This window comes from Amblyraja radiata, chromosome 4, assembly GCF_010909765.2.
Source record: "Amblyraja radiata isolate CabotCenter1 chromosome 4, sAmbRad1.1.pri, whole genome shotgun sequence".
Classification (NCBI taxonomy): domain Eukaryota; kingdom Metazoa; phylum Chordata; class Chondrichthyes; order Rajiformes; family Rajidae; genus Amblyraja; species Amblyraja radiata.
Window position 1 is genome coordinate 102,117,440 of NC_045959.1, and position 23,172 is coordinate 102,140,611.

The 23,172-nt window shown below is 43.9% G+C and overlaps 2 protein-coding genes across 4 annotated transcripts in view; both read left to right on the forward strand.

The window, feature by feature from the left end:
- The window catches only part of rad54b (RAD54 homolog B), a 130,516-nt gene that overhangs the window by 42,148 nt on the left and 65,196 nt on the right, over positions 1-23,172 (forward strand). The window lies entirely within an intron of this gene.
- LOC116972426 lies at positions 4,267-13,641 on the forward strand. The gene is made up of 2 exons (XM_033020102.1): positions 4,267-5,040; positions 12,564-13,641. The coding sequence occupies exons 1-2, from the start codon at positions 4,352-4,354 to the stop codon at positions 13,114-13,116; spliced, it is 1,242 nt and encodes a 413-aa protein (XP_032875993.1). The 5' UTR covers positions 4,267-4,351; the 3' UTR covers positions 13,117-13,641.

Consider the following 23,172-nt stretch of genomic DNA (forward strand, 5'->3'; position numbering starts at 1 on the left):
AGAATTAGGCCATTCGGGCCATCAAGTCTACTCTGCCATTCAATCTTGGCTGATCTATCTCTCCCTCCTAACCCCATTCTCCTGCCTTCTCCCCATAACATGTGACACCCGCACCAATCGAGAATCTATCTATCTCGGCCTTAAATATATCCACCGACTTGGCCTCCACAGCTTTCTGTGGCAAAGAATTCCACAGATTCACCTCCCTGGTGAGGCAGCAACTCCTATACAACCTTGTGATGGTGGGGAGGCCAGTACCCGTGATAGACTGGGCAGTGATTGCCATTTTGTAATCTTTGTTCTTGGGTGTTCGAGTTGCCGGAACAGGTCGTGATCCGACCAGTCGATATGCTCTTTACTGTGCACCTGTAGAAGTCCAAGAGAGTATTTGTTGACATATCAACTAACCATGCTATGTATATGTTCTATTTAAATTAAGGTTTGTATTGTCAACAGCCACATACTGATCCATCACAGGCAACTTTTATACTTTGCCCCATAAATATTACCAGCTGTGTAGCCCTTGTTTTGTTGACCTGTGCAGAACTTCCTTCGACAGAGGTTTAGTTTAGAAATATAGCATGGAAACTGGCCCTTTGGCCCACCAAATCCATGCCGGCAATCGATCACCCATTCACACTAGTTCTATGTTATCCCACTTTCTCATCCACTCTCTATTACACGAGGGGCAATTTTTACAGCAGCCAATTATCCTACAAACCTGCACGTCTTTGGGATGTGGGTGTAAGCCGGAGCGCCTGAAGGAAACACCTGAAGGGCATTCACGGTGGCGCATCAGTAGAGTTGCTGCCTTACAGCGTATGTAGCGCTGGAGACCCAGATTCGATCCCGACTACGGGTGCTGTCTGTACAGAGTTTTACGTTCTCCCCGTGACCTGTGTGGGTTTTCTCCAAGATCTTCGGTTTCCTCACACATTCCAAAGACGTACAGGTTTGTAGGTTAATTGCCTTGGTAAATGTAAAAAAATTGTCCCTAGTGGGTGTAGGAAAGTGTTAATGTGCGGGGATTGCTGGTCGGCTCGGACCCGGTGGGCTGAAGAGCCTGTCTCCATGCTGTATCTCTAAACTAAACAGAACCCACGTGGTCACAGGGAGAACTTGCAAACTCCACACACAAAGCATCCGAGGTCAGGATTGAACCAGGAACTCTGGCGCTGTGAGGCAGCTGTGAACCAACTGCGCCTCCGTGCCAAGGTCGACAATTAGAAACTGAAGTCTCAACTGCAACACTTGAAGAGCTATAGATGTGGAGCTGTGTTCTGTTGGTCTTGTGAAATATGCATACAGTGTAGATTGGATGAACTCCAGAGCTGGAGGATCTGAAACAAATTGCAAGTAGATCTTAGCATTTCCCCATCACTCCTTTAACAAGTATTCACTGCATGGTTATTCTGTTCGAACTGTAGCTGACATCCTTGTTTCGAATATAATGCATAACAATCTTCCAATGAAAATGTCAGTCAAAAAATATATTCATAAGTGATAGGAGCGGAATTAGGCCATTCGGCCCATCAAGTCAACTCTGCCATTCAATCATGGCCGATCTGTCTCTCCCTCCTAACCCCATTCTCCTGCCTTCTCATATTCCAACAGAGATGATGAATTCAGAAGCTTTGTTGGTGGGTAGGAAGGTGCTGATTTATACTGATGATAGGCACTAAGTGCTGGAGTAACTCAGCGGGTCAGGCAGCATCTCTGGAGAAATGAATAGGTGATGTTTTTGGTCGGAACCCTGCAGACTGCCTTGCAGATGGGATTTTATTTGTTGACACTTCTAAGAAACATTTTACATGTAGTTATTAAATATAAAATAGCCCCAGCATTCCCTCCCTCTCTCTCTCCCTCCCCCACCCATATCACACTAGCTTCTCATTTTCACCTAACAAATAGCTAACAATGGCCTGTTTCCATTATCATCGTTACTTTTTTACATATCTTTCAGTCAGTGTTCTTTATCTCTCTACATCATCGCCTACACCTCTCGTTTCAGCTCTTCCCTAGCCAATCTGAAGAAGGGTCTCGACCCGATATGTCTCCCATTCCTTCTCTCCAGAGATGCTGCCTGTCCCGCTGAGTCGCTCCAGCATTTTGTGTCTACCTTCGGTTTAAACCAGCATCTGCAGTTCCTTCCTGCACGTAAAAATATATCAAATGCGCGGTGCACAATTTCACAAATTCAATCATTTATGGGAGGAATATTCAAAATGTTTAAAGGCGAGCGAGCCAAATCCTTCGGAGTGCTGCGTTCCATAACGGCAGACCGCGTTCTAGTTAGAGAATTCCTGTGGAATTCCCACTAATTAACTGACAAGCCTAGTAGAATGAAGTGGAGGTCCTTTCTTTGTGATGGTCAAAGGCTTTTCTGCAGGGGAACTGCAGGGAATCATTCTGGCTGGATGTTTGAAGCTGATGTGTATGGAATAGCAATGATACACTTTGCAAATACAGTGGGACTGTGTAGATTGCGTATTTTGTTGAAATGTAGATTCATTATCCAGTCACTTAAACATTTCACAGCCTCTGCTTGTGTCATAAATAAAGAGCTGAAATTGAATTTGCAGACTGCGTGCACTGGTGGCAATTCTGTTTGCACCTATCATTGGATGCATTTAGTAAGAATGCAAGGTTATTTGTCATCATTCTGTAGCTTCTTTTTTCTGTGTGTAACACTGTGAGGGGGAGAAAGTGTGGCATTTATATATTGTACCTTGGGTTCCGTGATAATTAAAGCAAATTAGAGGCCTTTGATGTCACTTGGGAGCTTTCAAATGTCCCAAACATTATTTTCTGGTGGTGGTTTTTGCTGCTGCTGCTGCTACTCAGAAATGATGCATATTACAGGGAAGTAGTAGCAATCCAACGACACTGTTTTGTATCTGTTTTTTACGCATTACATTTTATTTCCTAAGATATTGCTTAGGTGACATGATTCGGCATTTTCTATCACACTGGATAAAGTGTTTCATCATTAAGGAGTGCTGCTGCTAGTACATGTCTTTCGCCCGCGTGTTTAATTTCTCCTTAGATTTGTGCGGGTCAAAAAAATGTGGAAGAATAATGCTGCCTCTGAAGCCAAATTGGCAGCACACTGCATGCCCGACCCTGATGATGACCATAGTCTGTGGCCAGAATAATTAAAAAATTTAATATTGTATGATCCTATTCCTATGGTTCTGAATAATTCCAAATAATTCTGTCATGTTAGCAGTTGAACCATACACACCTCAAACATACCTTCCTGTTATCAACTAGAATATTTGTACAAAAATAAACAGTTATCTGTGATTGCTGTCATAAAGTAATAGGAATTTAAACTTCATTTATAGCTCCACAGACCAAAGGCCTGTCTGAACTAATGGATTGGTCAATTTCTTGCACTCAAGAGGTACTTGATTTCAAAGTTTGGTGTTGCAATGGCTTTATCTTTTCTAAGTTGAATATCGCCCCAATTATAACAAGCACGACCGCTGTTTGTATTTAGTTTCAAATATTGAGTGGTAACAATTCCTGTTGCAAATCGAGTTCAGATGCAGGGATGTTGCACGATTTTCCTCGCAGGCTTTAAGCCTCAACTTCATGTTTTGTGATAACGTGGCGCTCCCTATCCATTCCCCTCCCCCCCCACCCCATCCCCTTGCAGACTAGTTCCTGTTTAGCTGGTTGGCAGGAACTAGGGGTGAGAAGTAGAGGTCAGTGGCATTTGTATACAAAACACATGATCACAAGGTTGGATGTGTAAGAGAAAAAAATAATGAAAAATCTTTAGAATCAGTCTGGTTTCACCACATTTTTGGTGACTGGACAAGTGTTAATGATGAGTTTTAAAACTAAAGAAGGGAAATGCTTGATTGCAGTTTAAGTGTATATATAATTTCTTTATATAAACTTTCAAAACTCAAAATTGTACTGCAATGCAGCTGCATATATATTTCAAATCAACTAAGTTTATAAGAAGCAAGTTTATACTTTAAATGTTTAGAATAATGGCCATTGACAGATTTCCATTATACACTTAACAGCTTCAATGGATTAGCTGGGCGTTTCTTACACAGTCATTGAGGGATTAGTCTGACCTTCCTTGACCCCTGGTTTAGCATTATGCAAGACTCAGGGTTTTATACTACACAATGGAGACATTCAGCACCTCATTACTCTGAATATTCAAGCTGAATGGGCCTTTTGCACATCATTACCTTAGAAAGCAGGTTTTTTTGGGTGTGTTTCTGAAGTGGGGGCTGGCCTTTGGAGGTAGTTCCGATTTTAAAAAGAGCAAGTCAGACCTCTAGACCATTTAGTGAAAAGTTCAGTTGCTCAACAGTTCAGTTACACCATGGAATCCACGAGGAAAAAACAGAAGGAGCTGACTTTATCCGAGAAGATTCAAGTTCTTGAATTGCTTCAGAGGCAAAAGATCTCCCAAATGGAACTAGCGAAGCGATTTGGGGTGACGCAGCCAGTCATCTCGAGGCTAATCAAGAACAAGGAGAAAGTCATGATGGAATGGCACACTAACAGCAATCCAGATCGAAAACGCAAGAGGGAAGGGAGGGATAATGATGTGGACTCGGCGCTTTTCCAGTGGTTCCAAATAGCCAAGGCGCAGCATGTGGTGATCTCCGATGAAATCTTGGCCGCCAAGGCAAAGTGTCTGGCAGAGGCGATGCAGATCAGAAACTTTGTTCCAACTGTTGGCTGGATCAGTAGGTGGAAGGCTCGCCACACCGCCTATTTTCCACAAGCACACGAAGACACCGATGTCATGGGCCAGTCATCGGGCATTGGATCGCATGAGGTTGTGCCACCAGAGGGAATGACGGAGGAGGAGTTCCACCAGTACGTGGAGCAGGCAGCCATTAAAGTATGTGTCTGGGATATAGCTGATCCAGAACCAGGTCACAGCATGAAAGTGATCACAAAAGCAGAAGTAATTGATGCTGAAGAAGAGAAACCCATGCCTGTCTTCAAGGTGGCAAGAGGAAGTAATGGCCAACTAATGTCTTCATCGAATCAACATAATATGTAAGTATAACTTATCTTTTCTCTTTTTCTCCAATACGGATTACTTTGAATTACTAAAAATTATAGAATACGTTTAAGTATTCCATTATAGTTTTTTTTTGTATTCTCAGAAGGGTAAAGTCCCATTTAAACACAATATGATGGAGGCTGGAAATACAAGTCAGCTAGCATAAGTGGAAAGAGAAGCAGAGAAAAAGTTTTGGGTTAATATCAAATTTATTAGGACTAGAAAATTGTGATTTGGGAGATATAGAACAGGTGTCAGAGGTTATGGGGAGAAAGCAGGAGAATGCGGTTAGGAGGGAGAGATAGATCAGCCATGATTGAATGGCGGAGTAGACTTGATGGGCGGAATGGCCTAATTCTACTCCTATTCCTTATGACCGAAGAGGAGTAGAATTAGGCCATTCAGCCCATCAAGTCTACTCCGCCATTCAATCATGGCTGAGCTTTCAAGAGAGAGCTAGATAGGGCTCTTAAAAATAGTGGAGTCAGGGGGTATGAGGAGAAGGCAGGAACTGGGTACTGATTGGGGATGATCAGCCATGATCACATTGAATGACGGTGCTGGCTCGAAGGGCCAAATGGCCTACTCCTGCACCTATTGTCTATTGAGTCGGCCTGGCCTGGTGATGCTGTTGGTGTCAACCATTGGTGCTCCTCTGCTCTGATCTATCTCTCCCTCCTAACCCCATTCTCCTGCCTTAACAAATGTTAAGATGCAGAGAAAGGGGAAGAGAGAAACATGACACAGCAATTTTCTCTATTGCAGTAACCCTTTCATCCTTCCTACCACTCACGGTCGCCCTTTTTCTTTCTTTACCTCTTGAAATTTGTGCTATATCTACTTTTACAGTTCTAGAGAAAGTTCTGCTTCTCTCTTCACAGATGATGCCTGACCTGAGTATTCTGAGCATCTTCTGGTTTTTTTATCTGTCCTTCCTACTTGGATTCTGCCTCTGAGAGGAATATTTAAAGATGGATTCAAGTTGTTCGCACTCTAGCCTCTGAGAAGGTTGTAGATTCAAGGCCAACTGTAGGTCTGAGCACATCATTTTGCCCGACAATTATTACCATTTTGATGGAGAGCTATATTGTTGAAGATACCATCTTCATGATGAGCGTTGCTATTCTCTTTGGAAGTTTGTAAAAAAGTTAATTTCCACCATTCTTAAAGGAGATTGAAGTCTTCCCTGATATTCTGAAAAAGAATCCTATCCCAAAATACCACCAAAAAACAAATCTGCCCATTTGTGTGCTATATATGATCTGGGGAATCTTTAGCGAAGAGTGATCATAATATGGTAGAATTTACCTAAATGATTGAAAGGGATTTAGTTCAATCTGAAACCAGGGTCTTAAATTCAGACATACGAACAAACTATGAAGAGATTGGACATCAATGAATTATAATGGGTTCGGAAACTAAATTGAAATAAAAATATGGCAAATATATATACGAAGATAGACACAAAAAGCTGGAGTAGCTCAGCGGGACAGGTAGCATCTCTGGAGAGAAGGAAATGGTGACGTTTCGGTTCGAGACCCTTCTTCAGACTGGTTAGGGATAAGGGAAACGAGAGATATAGACGGTGATGTGGCGAGATAAAGAACAATGAATGAAAGATATGCAAAATATGTAACAATGATAAAGGAAACAGGCCATTGTAAGCTGTTTGTAGGGTGAAAATGAGAAGCTGGTGCAACTTGAGTGGGGGAGGGATAGAGAGAGAGGGAATGCCGGGGCTACCTGAAGTGAGATAAATCAATATTCATACCATTGGGCTGCCCAAGCGAAGTATGAGATGCTGTTCTACCAATTTGCGTTTAGCCTCACTCTGACAGTGGAGGAGGTTGAGGACAGAAAGGTCTGTGTAGGAATGGGAAGGAGAATTAAAGTGTCCGGCAGCTGGGAGATTAGGTTGGTTCACGCGGGCTGAATGAAGGTGTTCCGCGAAACGATCGCCCACTCTACGTTTAGTCTCGCCGATATACATTCCTTTAAGGCATATAAATACCTAGAAGTCGAATGATCTAGACGTGGCTAAACCGAGGGGTTGGAGATAGCATTAGATCAAAGGAGAAACTTTATAATGTCAAAATGAGCAGTGCCCCCCAGAATTGTGAACATTTCCCATCTTGTCAAAAGATAGGCACGAGAAACTGATGAGGAACGTGAAATAGAATACAGAGGTCATGCACCTATTATCTGAATGGTGGCCGATTAGGAAAAGGGGAGATACAACGAGACCTGGGTGTCAAGGTACACCAGTCATTGAAAGTAGGAATGCAGGTGCAGCAGGCAGTGAAGAAAGCAAATGGTATGTTAGCATTCATAGCAAAAGGATTTGAGTATAAGAGCAGGGAGGTTCTACTGCAGTTGTACAGGGTCTTGGTGAGACCACACCTGGAATATTGCATACAGTTTTGGTCTCCTAATCTGAGGAAAGACATTCTTGCCATAGAGGGAGTACAGAGAAGGTTCACCAGACTGATTCCTGGGATGGCAGGACTTTCATATGAAGAAAGACTGGATAGACTTGGCTTGTACACGCTAGAATTTAGAAGATTGAGGGGGGATCTTATAGAAACTTACAAAATTCTTAAGGGGTTGGACAGGCTAGATGCAGGAAGATTATTCCCGATGTTGGGGAAGTCCAGAACTAGGGGTCACAGTTTAAGGATAAGAGGGAAGTCTTTTAGGACCGAGATGAGAAAATCATTTTTTACACAGAGAGTGGTGAATCTGTGGAATTCTCTGCCACAGAAGGTAGTTGAGGCCAGTTCATTGGCTATATTTTACAGGGAGTTAGATGTGGTCCTTGTGGCTAAAGGGATCAGGGGGTATGGAGAGAAGGCAGGGATGGAATACTGAGTTGGATGATCAGCCTTGATCATATCGAATGACGGTGCAGGCTCGAAGGGCCGAATGGCCTACTCCTGCACCTATTTTCTATGTTTCTAGAGGAAATTATATTTTGAGATAGAGAAATGGAAGAGAATTTTATCAAATAGTTTGTGTCCACCTTCAAGGAAGAAGGCATGAAAATAGTGAAGAATAGCAAGTCTTGGGGGCGAGGAGCTGAATGGCATTAGCGTTTATTTAAAAAAAAAACAGTATTGGTGAAATTAATGGGAATGAGAGGCGGTGAATTCCCTTAAACTCGTATCTAGGGTTTTGAAAAGGTAACTTTAGAAACGGCAAAATTTCCATGGATTCTAGAATGATTCCTGTTAATTAACGTAGACGAAAATGCTGGAGAAACTCAGCGGGTGAGGCAGCATCTATGGAGGGAAGGAATAGGCGACGTTTCGGGTCGAGACCCTTCTTCAGACAGATGTCGGGGGTGCGGGGACGGGAAAAATAAAGGAAGAGGCGGAGACAGTCGCTTGTGGGAGAGCTGGGAAGGGAGAGGGGAAGGAGGGAGAAAGCAAGGACTATCTGACATTAGCGAAGTCAATGTTCATACCGCTGGGGTGTAAACTACCTAAGCAAAATATGACGTGCTGTTCCTCCAATTTGCATTGGGCCTCACTCTGGCAATGGAGGAGGCCCAGGACAGAAAGGTCAGATTCGGAATGGGAGGGGGAGTTGAAGTGCTGAGCCACCGGGAGATCAGGTTGGTTAGTGCGAACTGAGCGGAGGAATTAATTAAGGGGTCACAAACGAAATCCTATTCCATGAACATAATCTTATAGGAAAGGATGAATAAAGAAAATGGGAATATATGGACCAGTTATCTTGACATCTTCAGTTGGGACTGTAAGGAAATGGTGGCGGTGCTAAGTAAATAATGGATCATTTTGAGCAAAGTCTATCATGATCTATAAAAATGATTTGACATATCTGTTGCTATGAGCCTGTGAGTAATTGGCAGACAAGGGCACACCATTGGATGTGATGCATTTTGGATGTGATGCATTTTTAAACAAAATTAGACAACGTAGGCTTATAGTTGTGGACTGAGGATCGGCGAACAGAGAGAAAGAGCAGGGATAATGATGTGGTTTTTGGATTAAGAAGGAATGAACAGTGGGTCACCACAGGGATCAATGCTGAGATCACCTTTTATATTAATTTGGATGAAGGAACCCAGTGTAACATATCCAAGTTTGCTGATGATACCAAGCTGGACAAATGTATAGGTTGTGAGGAGGATGTGGAAGGAATGGGTGACAATAGACAATAGGTGCAGGAGTAGGCCATTCGGCCCTTCGAGCCAGCACCGCCATTCACTGTGATCATGGCTGATCATCCACAATCAGTGCCTCGTTCTTGCCTTCTCCCTATATCCCCTGACTCTGCTATCTTTAAGAACTTTATCTATCTCTCTCTTCAAAGCATCCAGAGAATTGGCCTCCACTGCCTTCTGAAGCAGAGAATTCCACAGATTCATAACTCTCTGGGCGAAAATGTTTTTCCTCATAGAAACATAGAAAATAGGTGCAGGAGGAGGCCATTCGGCCCTTCGAGCGAGCGCCGCCATTCATTGTGATCATGGCTGATTGTCCCCAATCAATAACCCGTGCCTGCCTTCTCCCCATATCCCTCGATTCCACTACCCCCTAGAGCTCTATCTAACTCTCTCTTAAATCCATCCAGTGATTTGGCCTCCACTGCCCGCTGTGGCAGGAAATTCCACAAATTCACAACTCTCTGGGTGAAAAAGTTTTTTCTCACCTCAGTCTTAAATGGCCTCCCCTTTATTCTAAGACTGTGGCCCCTGGTTCTGGACTCGCCCAACATTGGGAACATTTTTCCTGCATCTAGGTTGTCCCGTCCTTTTATAATTTTATATGTTTCTATAAGATGCCCCTTCATCCTTCTAAACTCCAGTGAATACAAGCCTAGTCTTTTCAATCTTTCCTCATATGACAGTCCCGCCATCCCAGGGATCAATCTCGTGAACCTACGCTGCACTGCCTCAATCACAAGGATGTCCTTCCTCAAATTATCTCTGTTCTAAATTGCCAACCCCTTATTCTTAAACTGTGGCCCCTGGTTCTGGACTTCCCCAACATAGGGAACATGTTTCCTGCCTCTAGCCTGTCCAATCCCTTAATAATCTTATAGGTTTCAATAAGATCCTCTCTCGTCCTTCTAAATTCCAGTGTTAGGGTGAGCCTAAGACATGTGGAACATCAATGGAAAAGTGACTGGCACTCATGATTATATTATCCAAGTGAATCTTGATGGCAAAATTCAGAGGCTACTTGACCAAAAATGTCAAGCCCAGTTTACTCTCCCCATCCTCTATAATCCACTCTTTGCAGAGTCAACATTCTGGAACTCCTCCCTCTGCAAAAGCATTGTGGGACGAGCTTCACGAGAAGGACTGGAGCAATTCAAGAAGATAGCTTATCAGGGGCAGTAAACACTAGCCTTACTAATGATGCCTACATTCCACAATGTAAGGAATGTGGGTTGTTGGTTATCCACGAGGAACACACATTTCTGTGATAATTTCTCCAGGCAGTTATAAATACTTCATACAACAAACATAAAATAACTTGGCCATTATTGGGAACTTGGACTTCCCTGTTTTATGAAACTCCACTATTAGCTGCTTAGGTATATATTCTATATTACTAAAACTCTGTTCTTGACCGGTTTTGGCTTTCTGTGCTGCGGTTTCCGAGAGTACGCCGCCACCTACGGCCGTCATTTTTGGCCACCTCGCTCAGAGCCCCCCTCCGCCGCATGTGTGCCGAGGATTTTTCCCGTCGATGAAAATTGACAGAGATATTAATGTTTTTACAACATTCCCCATTCTCTCTTCTGCCCCTGCTGGAGGGAGGGGGAGGGACTATAAAACCAGGAAGTGGTGTGCCTCAATCAGTCTCTGCAAGTGGTGTTCCTCAATCAGTCTCTGCAAGTGGTGTGCCTCAATCAGAGCTTTGAATGACACTGACAAATGTCTACAGCACTGTGAGTACCCTTAATTTGGTTTGAAAATGAAAATATGGTTAGAGGTAAAAAAGCACTGCCTGCAAATGGTTGTTTGGGTTTGGATTGAAGTAAAAAGGCACTCTCTCTCCCCCCCTCCCTCTCCTCTCACTCTCCTCCCCCCCCCCCCTCTCCTCCCCCCCCTCTCCTCTTTCCCTCCCTCTCCCCCCTCTCCTCACCCCACTCCTCTCCCCCCCTCCTCTCCCCCCCCTCCTCTCCCCCCTCTACTCTCTCCCCCCTCTCCTCTCTCCCCCTCTCCTCTCTCCCCCCTCTCCTCTCTCCCCCCTCTCCTCTCTCCCCCCTCTCCTCTCTCCCCCCCTCTCCTCTCCCCCCCTCTCCTCTCTCCCCCCCTCCTCTCTCCCCCCCTCCTCTCCCCCTCTCCTCTCTCCCCCCTCCCTCTCCCCCCTCCCTCTCCCCCCCTCCCTCTCCCCCCCTCCCTCTCCCCCCTCCCTCTCCCTCCCTCTCCTCTCCCCCCTCCCTCTCCTCTCCCTCCCCCCTCTCCTCTCTCCCCCTCTCCTCTCCCCCCTCTCCTCTCCCCCCCTCTCCTCTCCCCCCTCTCATCTCCTCCACCCTCTCATCTCCTCCCCCCTCTCCCCCCCCCTCTCCCTCCCCTCTCTCTCCCCCCCCTCTCTCTCCCCCCCCTCTATCTCTCTCTCTCTCTCTCCCCCCTCCTCCCCTCCATTAGCGTGAGTGCGGGATATATATATATCTATGAAGAAGAATACTTATTGCTTATAACCAAACGCAGACTTCCATTAGCAATTATACAACAACAACAAAAATAGAGTGTACTTTTGCCTTTAAGGGTGGAATTTAGCTGGACTTTATCACAATCTGAGAAGTTGGAATTATAACCATATAATAACCATATAACAATTACAGCACGGAAACAGGCCATCTCGTCCCTTCTAGTCCATGCCGAACACATATACTCCCCTAGTCCCATATACCTGCGCTCAGACCATAACCCTCCATTCCTTTCCCATCCATATAACTATCCAATTTATTTTTAAATGATAAAAACGAACCTGCCTCCACCACCTTCACTGGAAGCTCATTCCACACAGCTACCACTCTCTGAGTAAAGAAGTTCCCCCTCATGTTACCCCTGAACTTCAGTCCCTTAATTCTCAAGTCATGTCCCCTTGTTTGAATCTTCCCTACTCTCAGTGGGAAAAGCTTTTCCACGTCAACTCTGTCTATCCCTCTCATCATTTTAAAAACCTCTATCAAGGGTCCCCTTAACCTTCTGCGCTCCAAAGAATAAAGCCCTAACTTGTTCAACCTTTCTCTGTAACTTAGTTGCTGAAACCCAGGCAACATTCTAGTAAATCTCCTCTGTACTCTCTCTATTTTGTTGACATCCTTCCTATAATTAGGCGACCAAAATTGTACACCATACTCCAGAATTGGCCTCACCAATGCCTTGTACAATTTTAACATTACATCCCAACTTCTATACTCATTATTATCGAATTATTGTGTCGAAATATTTTTTGACAATTCATTAAGTAGTAGCAAAAAGTATGTTTGCAACATTGATGGTGAATGAAGGAAATGTTTTATTTTCATACAGATCCTATGGCAGGAGTTCTACTTCAAGAAGAGATAGCTGTGTGGATATGCCGAGCAGTTCTTGTTCACAGCCTGGTACCTCAGGTTACCAGCCCTATGCATTTCCTAGGTGGATAACCCCAGAGTCTGGGCGAAAATCAGAAGGAAAATCTCAGTTAGCCACTCGGCTATCAGCGAGCAACTGCTTTGAAGGATTAAACAAGGCAGATACTCGGCAGATCAAAGGTGTCTCCCTTTCCCCGCCTTGCGTTAGAATACCCTCCACACCGTCTCCCCGACCTGTCACAAGGGACGATCTTCTGTTTCTGCAACATCACCACGCTGGCATTCCGGGCTTTGGAACCAGACACGAGAAGGAAGTGCCAGCCGTTTCTTCCAAGGAGCAAGAACTTATCCTGGAAAACCAAAGGAAGTTTGGGTTGTACCTTGATGAAAAAAGGGAAAGCCTTAAAAAATTACATGCATTGGAGGAAGAACTGCTCAGGGCAAAAATTGAAGTAGAGCATTTAAAAGCACTAAGACTACGAGGATTGTCAATGTATAAGGACTCTTAAATGTCGAACCCATTTTGTATTCACTGTTTCATCCCGAGTGTTCTTTTTAACATTATTAGGACATTATTGATACAATTGGAAGGGATTTCCATGGCTGTTCTCCCATTTATCACAAATTTGACTGGAAAAACTGGAAATTCATCTTTTTATTCACTATCAGGGGACTAAGCCACAAATACATTGAGTATTGACTGATAACAGCACAAAACCAACAATGAGATTCTAGCTTCGCTGATGGTCCAGTTTGTACAATATTTTATATTGCTAAGCCAGTAGAGTAGCCAGTGACTGACCTTCCATTGCTGAGGACATTTGTGTACATTGAAAGATGATGAGGACAATTGATTTCAATGCTTCAGTTGATTTAGATCAAGGTGGTAAAAATAACCTACAATCTAGGACTACACAAAATAGAACATCAATTTCAGGTTGTGCAGGAAGGAACTGCAGATGCTGGTTTAAACCGAAGATAGACACAAAAAGCTGGAGTAACCCAGCGGGTCAGACAACATCTCTGGAGAAAAGGAATAGGTGACGTTTCGGGTCGACACTTCTTCAGACTGCGAGTCAGGGGAAACGGAAACGAGAGATATAGATGGTGATGTAGAGAAATATAGAACAAATGAATGAAAGATATGCAAAAAAGTAACAATGATAAAAGAAACAGGCCATTGTTAGCTGTGGGCCAGGTAAAAACGAGTTCCATTTCCAGCAAATGAAACTCACCCGGATGACAGTGAAACGAGAACAATGACTAGGGTGGGGGAGGGACCGAGAGAGAGAGGCTGCAAGGGTTACTTGAAGTTAGAGAAATTAATATTCATTTTAGGTTCTTAGTTGTGCCAGTTGTAGAGCAGCGCCTCTGAATTTACATCTGTCTTCGGGGTAGACCCTCACAGCAAGAATTTCAAATCTTTGTGCAGGGCCATTACAAGTCAATGGACAGCTATCCATGCAGCACGAGGACCTGTCGAGGGTTTTGACAGTGTTGGCAGGAATAATAACCGAAAGACCATGTTGAATGTTGGCTGTCCATAAAAGGTGTACTTCATGTTTAAAGGAATTCCTTGTGCGGAATTCTTGACCTACATTTCTTGACCTTGTTTCTGCCTTGGACCTCCCTCTGTACTGCCACCTGTTGGAGAAAACCAGAGCACCTGAGGAAACTCCGTGCATTCAGCACCCGTAGTCAGGAACCCGGGTCTCAAGTGCTGTAAGGCAGCAACTCTATCATGAAGGCAACTATCTGGTACAATTAAAACAATTATCAGAGTTTGACAGCAATATTTGAAACAAGGCTGCATTTTCATGCCATATAATATTTTATTTTCTCAAGTACGCTATTTAAAACCATTCAACTGTTGTATTAATTGATTTGAAATGGGTGGCAACTTGTTGAGCGTTATACTATTTCAGACACTTACCAGCTAGCTCATCACAGATCTTTACAGATGATGTTGCATATGACTTGAACTCATCTGATCGAATGCAGATGACAAATAAGTAGTCTCGTAGAAACATGGAACATAGAAAATAGGAGTAGGTCATTTGGCCCATCGAGCCATCACCGCCATTCAATATGATCATGGCTCATCATCCCAAATCAGTACCCTGTTCCTGATTTTTCCCCATATCACTTGATTCCTTTAGCCCTAAGAGCTAAATCTAACTCTCTTGAAAACAACCAGTGAATTGGCCTCCACTGCCCTCTGTGACAGAGAATTCCACAGATTCACAACTCTCTGGGTGAAAAAAATGTTCTCATCTCAGTCCTGCATGCAAGCATTAAATTCAACATGGCAATAAGTATGAAGAGTACTGTTCGATTCACATGAAGCATTTGAGGAACTAACCGAAAGACTGTCGCCCTTCAGTGTACTCTTCAATATGGTTGTGAAAGTTCGGTCGCCTATTTAAAACAGCAATGATTGGATCTTCAATGTTCTAGAAACATCCTTGGTCATCCTTGGTCATCTGATCATGAAGAATGTCCTTCCAGTTCTGTTGCTCTTCCAACGCTTTGTTTTGTACAAAGCTGTAGCATCTGCATTTCTTGTGTCTCTGGTGGATACATTTAGTTTAGTTTAAAGATACAGCATGGAAACAGGCCTTAGGCCCACCGAGTCCGCTCCGACCAGCGATCCCCGCACACTACCACCATCCTACACACACTAGGGACAATTTTACAATTATACCAAGCCAATTAACCTACAAACCTGTACGTCTTTGTAGTGTGGGAGGAAACCAGAGATCCTGGAGAAAACCCATGCAGGTCACAGGGGAGAACGTACAAACTCCACGCAGACAGCACCTGTAGTCGGGATCGGACCCGGGTCGCTGGCGCTGTACGGCAGCAACTCTACCGCTGCGCCACCGTGCCGCCTTGTAGGCATTGAAGCTGAAAATCACAGAGAGAGGGTGTTGAGATTGAACGCCTAAGTCTGTGGCAGTACAGAGGTAGGCCCAAGACAGTTACATGGCCAAGAAATGTTTCAAGATATTCAATATTGCTATTGACAATAACTTGGTGCAATAGCTGTTCAGTCTGTAAAAGCCAGGTCAATGCTAGTGCAGGCATCACAGAGCGCCCATGCTGAGGCCCACTAGTGTGTTTGGAAACAAAGAAGGTTTGGCCAGTGGACTCATCGCCACTTCGGTGGAATCTTACTGCTTGTATCAAGTGCTTTACCCACACTATTGGCAAGTATCATTAACTGACTGTCTTTGCCTCAAGTACCTGCACCTGCAAGATATTGGATGGTTGCCTTCGTCCTTCCATAACAGTAAAAGCCAAGCAATGTATGTAGGTTGTCCTTCTGTATATTTCACATTTTTTGATACTTTTACCCAACTTGATTAGCACAGAGCTTTTTTAAATTCCTATTTTGTAATTAATGCTTGTTGCTCATTATTATATTGTTTGCCATTAAAGGTGGCAAATTTAAAACCACATTCTAGATGAAATCCAAGGAGGCAATTTATAAAAAAATGGCAAAAAAGGTTATAGTAAACAAAATGTTTGAATTTTCAAGAAAAATAATGATTGGTGTAGGTACAATTCTTTGAATGTCTGTCTTTATATTTAGAAGGAAGACATTTTACCACATATTTATAACCTTTGTGGTTTATTGTTGTGGTTGGTTATTAGTAGCGGAATAAATGGTCTTGGATAATTTGAGCTTAATATGAAGTCTGATTTGATGTTCTCTCACTTTGGTATGACTGAAACTGTTGTTATGGAAGGTGCAAGATCAGGCATTAAAAACAACAGTGGTTTGCTATTCAAAGCCATGTTACAGAAAGCTTGCCAAAATCGTGATAGTTTTTTTTATTTGGAAAGCCTTGGGAATTGCTAATGGGAGTCATATTAGATGAAAGTTCAAAATTAATATGGAGAAAGAAACTTAAATAGCTCGACTGTAATCATGTATTGTCTTTCTGCTGACGGGATAGCACTCAACAAAAGCTTTTCGCTGTACCTCGTTACACGTGACAATAAACTAAACTGAAACTGAAAGAGATCATCTCTTCATCATCGACCTACTGATGAGGATAAAATCTAAGAAGAGTGCTGTGTTCCAATGGAAGTTGTTTCCTAGCTACTAAAGCAAGGGTGTCATACTCATTTTAGGTCACGGGCAAAATGCGACTTCATGGGCGCCCGATCGAACCGTGCACACGCGAACGCAGCCCGATCCTGCACTGGGGACAGCTGCAGCCCACTCTGGCATCGGGGAAATCATCCTGCGGGCCAGATTGGACCCCTTCGCGGGTCACGAGTTTGACACCCCTATACTAAAATAACTTGTTTTCGTCACATTCACTATTTTCTTTTTTTTAACGGATATGCATGTACACAAGAAATGTCAATGTATTTCATTTGTGTTGACAATCACCTATCATCAATGAGTAAAATATTCAGCGAATTTTCACCAAAGTTCAGACTTCTTGCATAAATTCACTCGACGCAGCACTTGGTTGTTGTCCAGTATTTGTGAGTGGTACTTTGGTATCCTCTCGTGCTTCCTGTGTCAGAAGATTGTGGATTCAACTTGCACTTCAGAGTTTGAGCATAAAAAGTTAGACACACACTTCAATGTAGTACTGAGAGACTATTGCATTGTTAATTAGTTTAGAGATGCAGCACGGAAATAGGCCCATGCCGACCAACTAGCCCTTACACTAGTTATCCCGCACACTAGGGGACAATTTACATTTTTTAACCAAAGCCAAGTTAACATACAAACCAGTACGTCTTTGGAGCGCGGGAAGAAACTGGAGCACCCCTGGGAAAACCCACGTGGTCACGGGGAGAACATACAAACTCCGTACAGACAGCATCTGTAGTCAGGATCTAACCCGAGTCTCTGGCACTGTAAAGCAGCAACTCAACTGTAAAGCTGTGCCACTGTGATGCCCCAATCTTTTAAAAATATTTCAAGAATTATCCATTATTATTGAGTAATTTCAGAGTAATGTATCTAAATTCATGTAGAGGCTCTAGATACGTTGCTCTGGAATTACTCAATAATGGATAATTAATAAAAAATGTTGCCACCTTTTCATGGAATTGTATAATAACAAAACACCATCAACCACCCCCCTCCTTTGGCTATGTTCACCTAATACCTGCCATGCTTTGTTCTGACTCTCCTCTCTCCCATCGTTGTCTTCACCCCCAACCCCCCACAAACAGTTTGAAGAAGGGTCCTGAATCAAAATGTCACCTATCCATGTTGCCAGAGATGCTGCCTGATCCACTGAGTTACTCCGGCACTTCGTGCCCTATTTCATCAAAGGAGGTAGTTGGATCAATTGAATGTGCATAGGCTTGATTGAAGAACAACCTATTTATTTCTGAACAATAAATAATTCTGAAAAAGTGTCTCGACCCAAAACATCACCCATTCCTTCTTTCCAGATATACTGCCTGCCCCACTGAGTTATTCCAGCATTTTGTGTCTATCTTTGATTTAAACCAGCATCTGCAGTTCTTTCTGACACTATTTATTTCTACTCCTTTGCTCTATCTTTTTATTCTTGCATGCACTTGCAATTTGCTTTTGATGGCTGTCTTTCGGTACCCACTTCTTGGGTAAATGACTCATTGCGTAAAATGGTTTCTCAGTGTGCCAACTGGATCGTCTACAGATCAGCCATTGAAAAATAAATATTGATTTATCTCCTTTCAAGTAACCCTTGCATTCCCTTTCTTTCTGTCCCTCCCCCACCCTAGTCATCCTACTATTTTCACCGTTGTCCTGCCTAATTTCACTGTTTGTATCTACTTGTCACCTTTTCCACAGCCAACAATGGATCATTGTAGGCTCTACCCAGAACAACAGACTCCGGTAAGACCAGAGGTGGGGTTCTGTGCATTTATGTAAATAAAGCATGGTGCACGGACACCACCATCATCGAGAGTCACTGCTCAGCTAACCTAGAGTTTCTCATGGTTAAATGCAGACTGTTCTATCTGCCCAGAGAGTTTACTTCCACTGTTGTGACTGCAGCCTATATTCCTCCGGATGCTAATGCTAAGCTTGCAATGAAAGAACTGCATACTGCCATTAGCAAACAACAGACTTAGGAATATGATGGACATAGCATGCCTTGAAGAAATGAGACTCCGACTAATAGATAAATATGACCAATTCTTAAGGAGTTGGTCTCCTTTCATCGACTTTTTGGAATCATGTGATGCAGCGGTACCATAAGGATTGCTGATTTCAGTTCATGACGTGGATAGATCTACATCTCCGAATATAGATTTGAAAATTTCTCTTTTAAGGGGCCTTCTCTTCTATTTCTACTTTCCACCTTTTCTTTTTTATTTTATTTTTTTATTTTAATTTTTTTATACACACTTCACATTTTTCTACTCTCTACCATCTATTTTGCCACTCCTTCCCCTTTCTATTGTTTTCTTTTTCTTGTCTTGCTTACTTCCTTCTCATAACATAAAACTAGAGGTTGTACATAGAATGGATTACGGTATGACATAGTTGGCACCTAAAATTAGGTGCCACTGTATTGTTTTGTATTGTATTAACTTCTAATAAAATAAACAAATAAAAAAATAAATAAAAAAAGCAAACAACAGACTCACAACCCCGAGGCAGCCTTCATTGTTGCGGGTGACTTCAATCACTCCAACTTGAAGACTGTACTCCCCAAATTCCACCAACATGTCTCTTCGCCACGAGAGAAGACAAGATACGGACAATGTTTACACAAACATGGCTGAAGCCTACAAAGCCATCCCCTTCCCCCACCTTGGACAGTCTGATCACCTCTCATTGTTCCTGCTCCCAAAGTACTCTCCACTCATCAGACGTGTTAAATCCATAGTGAGGACTAAAGTTTGGTCAGAGGGAGCAGACTCCACACTTCAGCAGCGTTTTAGAAACACTGACTGGAAAGTGTTTTTGCAGCTCAGGCCACTCTTGACTCCCACATGGACATTGACTCATACCTCCTCCGTTTTGGACTTTATCAACTCCACCGTTAACAGTGTCACCACCCTCAAACGGATTACCACATTCCCGAATCAGAAGCCATGGATGAACAGAGAGGTCAGGCTACTGCTGAAGGCACGTGACACTGCTTTCAGGTCAGGCGATGCTCGGGCCTACAGTTAATCCAGGGCTAACCTGAAGAGGGGCATCAAGAAGGCCAAGCACAGCTACAAGCGAAGGATTGAGGAGCACTTCAATAACAACTCCGACCCCCAACGCATGTGGCAAGGCATCCAGGCCATCACGGACTACAGACCCACCAACTCCACCCCCACATCCAGCGACGCCTCCTTCCTTGAGGAGCTTAACCACTTTTATGGCCGCTGTGACAGGGACAATCTAGAGACAGCCATCAAGGCTGTGCTCCCTGCTGATCACCAACCCCTCACACTCGCCCCCCCATCGACGTGTATGCGGCACTGAGTAGGATTAATGCACGAAAGGCTGCTGGCCCTGACGGCATCCCTGGGCGTGTCCTCAGGGCCTGTGCAGCACAGCTGACAGACGCCTGGACATCTTCAACCTGTCACTTGCCCAAGCAGCTGTCCCCACGTGCCTTAAAACCACCTCCATCGTGCCGGTGCCAAAACACTCCACTGCGGCAAGCCTCAACGACTTCCGCCCAGTTGCACTTACTCCCATCATCACCAAGTGCTTCGAGAGGCTGGTCCTGGCACACTTCAAAGGCTGCCTACCTCCCACACTGGACCCCCATCAGTTCGCCTACCGCAAGAACAGGAGTACGGAGGATGCCATCTCCACGGCACTTCACTCCGCCCTCTCCAACCTCGACAACAGAGACACCTACATGAGAATGCTGTTCATCGATTACAGCTCAGAATTTAATACCATTATCCCCTCCAAACTGATCACCAAACTCATCGACCTGGGCATCGACCCCTCCCTCTGCAACTGGATGCTGGACTTTCTAACCAACAGACCCCAGTCTGTTAGGTTAGACAACCACACCTTGTCAACCCTCACCCTGAACACCGGCGTTCCACAGGGCTGTGTGCTGAGCCCTCTCCTCTACTCCCTCTTCACCTATGACTGCACACCTGTACATGGTACTAACACCATCATCAAGTATGCAGATGATTCAACGGTGATTGGCCTCATCAGCAACAACGATGAGTCGGCCTAAAGGGAGGAGGTCCAGCTCCTAGCAGCATGGTGCGCTGACAACAACCTGGCCCTTAACTCCAAGAAGACCAAGGAGCTCATTGTAGACTTCAGGAAGTCTAGGGGCGGCACGCACACCCCCATCCACATCAACGGGACGGAGGTGGAACGTGTTTCCAGCTTCAGGTTTCTGGGGGTCAACATCTCTGATCTCTCTTGGACCCACAATACCTCAACACTGATCAAGAAGGCTCACCAGCGTCTCTTCTTCCTGAGGAGACTAAAGAAGGTCCATCTGTCTCCTCAGATTCTGGTGAACTACCGCTGCACCATCGAGAGCATCCTTACCAACTGTATCACAGTATGGTATGGCAACTGCTCTGTCTCCGACCGGAAAGCACTGCAGAGGGTGGTGAAAACTACCCAACGCATCACCGGTTCCTCGCTCCCCTCCATTGAGTCTGTCCAAAGCAAGCGTTGTCTGCGAAGGGCGCGCAGCATCGTCAAGGACTGCTCTCACCCCAACCACAGACTGTTTACCCTCCTCCCATCTGGGAGGCGCTACAGGTCTCTCCGTTCCCGGACCAGCAGGTTCAGGAACAGCTTCTTCCCTGCGGTTGTACCCTACTTAACTCTGCACCTTGGGTGATTGCCAGTCAACCTCCCCCCTCGGACACTCCTTCCCCCAGTGACTGATCCCCCCCCCCCCTGAAAATTGAACTACTGCTGCTGTATATACATATATATATTTCACAGTTCCATTATTCTGTGTTCGCACTTCTGGGTGAGATGCTAACTGCATTTCGTTGTCTCTGTACTTGTACACTGCACAATGACAATAAAGTTTGAATCTGAATCTGAATCCTTGATCAACGTTGCTGGCTTTGATTTGTTCTTTTCATTACCTTTCATTCATTTGTTCTTTAGACGTTTTCATACCTCTAGTTTCCCCCTCCCCTGGCTCTCGGACTGAAGAAGGGTCTCGACCCGAAAGGTCACCTAATCCTTATCGCCAGAGATGCTGCCTGACCCACTGAGTTACTCCAGCATTGTGTATCTATCTCCTGAAAAAGGGTATCGACCCGAAACGTCACCTATTCCTTCGCTCCATAGATGCTGCCTCACCCGCTGAGTTTCTCCAGCATTTCTGTCTACCTTCGTGTGTCTATCTCCCCTTGTTTAATCTGTGTAAGCTTGCACATATTTTAAACATCTTTATTAGATCCATTTTTAGACATGTTTGCTCCAAGGATGGTGATCCATCTCCACTTTTCTGCTTGCGTGTAATCATTTTTGTGAATCTTTTCAGTACGCTACACAAACACATCACCTTAATAAACACATTATGTCCTTTCTAAAGAATGTTGCCAAGAAATAGACGTGCAGTTCCAGTTGAAGCAGTACAGTATTTTGTACGCGTTTACCATAACCCTGCCTTTTAAAAACTTATATCTATGTGTTTGTATGTTAATTGGCTTTGGTAAAATTGTATATTGTCCCCAGTTTGTGTAGGATAGCATTAGTGTGCGGGGACCGCTGGTCGACGTGGATTAGGTGGGCTGAAGGGCCTGTTGCCGCGCTGTATCTCGAAACAAAATTTACAATTCGCCAAAAAAAGGCTGGAGTAACCCAGCAGGTCAGGCAGCATCTCTGGAGAACATGAATAGGTGACAAGAAGCGTCCGGACCCAAAACGTCATCTATTCTGTTTCTCCAGAGATGCTGCCCGATCCGCTGACTTACTCCGGCTTTTTGTGTCTATCTTTCATGAATAGGTGACATTTCGAGTCACAGTTCCACACTTTATATTTTTATTCTCTAGACATCTTCACATATTCTGCATTTAGAATTTTTTTACTAATCATTTTGGTCACCTTTGAACTATTATCTGGGGCTTGACATCACTTTGCTAACTGATTCATCTTATCTTAGCATTTTACTCCAGCACGTTGTGTCTTTTTTTGTAAACCAGCATCTGCAGTTCCTTGTTTCTATAACCTTATCCCTTGATTGTTGGGGCATTAGTAGGTGGCAAATTAATTCGGGCAAGGGAATATTAATTGATGTACATTCATTAATCATGTAAATAGTTAAGTTGGGTGTATTAATAAACCACCAGCTTGCATTTAGAGTAATTCGAGTTTGTTTATACATTCGCTGGTATCTAACTCAAAAACTGAAAGTCTATAAAAATGTTAAACATTGTAAAAAAGATTTTTGCAAAGGTAATATCTTAATGGACTTGTAAATTCCTAACCATCTGCAAAAACTTTTGTTTCTTTTCAAGTAAACCTTTGTTAATCACTATCTGTTGAAAAGCATGGATTTGGGCCTCATTTTTCACTGCCCTGTATAAGGCTGCATTTCTGAACACAGACTCTTTTTATAGCTGTCTGAACAGGAACAGCAAAGGGCGA